Here is a 2,490-nt window from a genome sequence, read left to right on the forward strand (position 1 = left end):
TAAATTCCAATAAAACTACAGAAAAGAACCGTTAAAAATGTTATAAATTAGGTGTTTTCAAAGTGAAACTTTTGCATCTCTAAAGAAATAAGGATAGAATTAAGAAACACCAGGATGAGAAAATAATTGCAAATAATGTATCTGATAATGGGCTGTTATCCAGTATCAGAAGACATTTTGTTTTCAAAAAGGCAAAGGATATGAACCGGTATCTCACCAAAGAAGATGGATGAATGGGAAATAAGCACATTAAGAAAACATTTGGTGAGACTAGTGAACAATACAGTCAGGATGGCTAAAGGTAACCCCAAGAAACCAAAGGGCAAGATGTCCGCTTATGCCTTCTTTGTGCAGACGTGGAGAGAAGAACATAAGAAGAAAAACCCAGAGGTCCCTGTCAACTTTGCGGAATTTTCCAAGAAGTGGTCTGAGAGGTGGAAGACGATGTCCGGGAAAGAGAAATCTAAATTTGATGAAATGGCAAAGGCAGATAAAGTGTGCTATGATCGGGAAATGAAGGATTATGGACCAGCTAAGGGAGGCAAGAAGAAGAAGGATCCTAATGCTCCCAAAATGCCACAGTCTGGATTCTTCCTCTTCTGTTCAGAATTCTGCCTCAAGATCAAATCCACAAAGCCCGGCATCTCTATTGCAGATGTGGCAAAAAAGCTAGGTGAGATGTGGAATAATTTAAATGACAGTGAAAAGCAGCCTTACATCACTAAGGCGGCAAAGCTAAAGTATGAGAAGGATGTTGCTGACTATAAGTTGAAAGGGAAGTTTGATGGTGCAAAGGGTCCTGCTAAAGTTGCCCGGTAAAAGGTGGAAGAGGAAGATGTAGAAGAGGAGGAGGAAGAAGAGGAGGAGGAGGAGGAGGAGGATGAATAAAGAAACTGTTTATCTGTCTCCTTGTGAATACTTAGAGTAGGGGAGCGCCATAATTGACACATCTCTTATTTGAGAAGTGTCCATTGCCCTCATTAGGTTTAATTACAAAATTTGATCATGATCATATTGTAGTCTCTCAAAGTGCTCTAGAAATTGTCAGTGGCTTACATGAAGTGGCCATGGGTGTCTGGAGCACCCTGAAACTATATCAAAGTTGTACATATTTCCAAACATTTTTAAATGAAAAGGCACTCTTCGTGTTCTCCTCACTCTGTGCACTTTGCTGTTGGTGTGGCAAGGCATTTAAAGACGTTTCTGGCATTTTTTTTTTTTTTTTTTTTTGTAAGGTGGTGTTAACTATGGTTATTGGCTAGAAATCCTGAGTTTTCAACTGTATATATCTATAGTTTGTAAAAAGAACAAAACAACCCAGACAAACTCCTGATGCTCCTTGCTCGGCATTGAGGCTGTGGGGAAGATGCCTTTTGGAGAGGCTGTAGCTCAGGGCGTGCACTGTGAGGCTGGACCTGTTGACTCTTCAGGGGGCACCCATTTAGCTTCAGGTTGTCTTGTTTCTGTATATAGTGACATAGCATTCTGCTGCCATCTTAGCTGTGGACGAAGGGGGGTCAGTTGGCATGAGAATATTTTTTTTTTAAGTGCAGTAGTTTTTAAACTGTTTTTAAACAAACTGTAGAACTCTTCATTGTCAGCAAAGAGTCACTGCATCAATGAACGTTCAAGAACCTCCTGTACTTAAACACGATTTGCAACGTTCTGTTATTTTTTTTTGTGTGCTTAGAATGCTGAAATGTTTTTGAAGTTAAATAAACAGTATTATATTTAAAAAAAAAAGAAAATATTTGGCATTATTAGTAATTAGGAAATTGCAAATTAAGACCACAACGTTAAATCACTACATGTATACTGGAATGACTAACATAAAAAAAACTAACAATGCCCAGTGTTGGCAAAGATTTGGAGGAACTAGAACCCTCATACACTGCTGTAAAATAGCACAAACAATTGGGAAAACACTTTAGTGAACTCCTATAAAATTTAAAGTATACTTCTACTCTTAGATATTTACCAAAAGATAAATGAAGCCATTTGTCCATCCAAAACTTGTACACAATTGTTAATATTAGCTTTACTTTTAAAAGCCAAAGCCTAAAATCAATCTGGATATAAATAATATATAACTTATATTACATATTAAAAATATTTTATATTGTATTATGCATCATATAATTTATGTATTATATTTATTGTATATAATATATATTTATAAATATTTATATAATAATACACATTTATTATTTAAACATATATTCTGAGTGAAAATATATATATAGTCTGGAAGAAATGAGTACAGACTACATGAATCTATTGTGTAAAATTTAAGCAGATGGAATTAAACTGTTATTAAAAGAAGCAAATAAGTTATTCTCTAGGAATGAAGTTGGAAAAATAAATTGATTACAAAGGGATACAAGAAAACTTTCGGAAGTGATAGAAATTGTTGCCATCTTAGTTGGGGATGATTTCATGGGTATATACATATGTCAGTCTTTTCAAATTACATACTTTAAATGCTACTAG

General features: G+C 35.2%; 1 protein-coding gene across 1 annotated transcript; it reads left to right on the forward strand.

The window, feature by feature from the left end:
• Nucleotides 1-285: 285 nt before the first annotated feature.
• On the forward strand, nt 286-906 carry LOC129480235 (high mobility group protein B3-like). Its single transcript, XM_055273971.2, has one exon. The coding sequence runs from the start codon at nt 292-294 to the stop codon at nt 817-819; it is 528 nt and encodes a 175-aa protein (XP_055129946.1). The 5' UTR covers nt 286-291; the 3' UTR covers nt 820-906.
• Nucleotides 907-2,490: the final 1,584 nt, after the last annotated feature.

Source organism: Symphalangus syndactylus, chromosome 4 (genome assembly GCF_028878055.3).
Source record: "Symphalangus syndactylus isolate Jambi chromosome 4, NHGRI_mSymSyn1-v2.1_pri, whole genome shotgun sequence".
Taxonomy (NCBI): domain Eukaryota; kingdom Metazoa; phylum Chordata; class Mammalia; order Primates; family Hylobatidae; genus Symphalangus; species Symphalangus syndactylus.

Coding starts and splice junctions, on each gene's coding strand:
- LOC129480235 (XM_055273971.2), top strand. CDS start 292: ATGGCTAAAGGTAACCCCAAGAAACCAAAGGGCAAGATGTCCGCTTAT.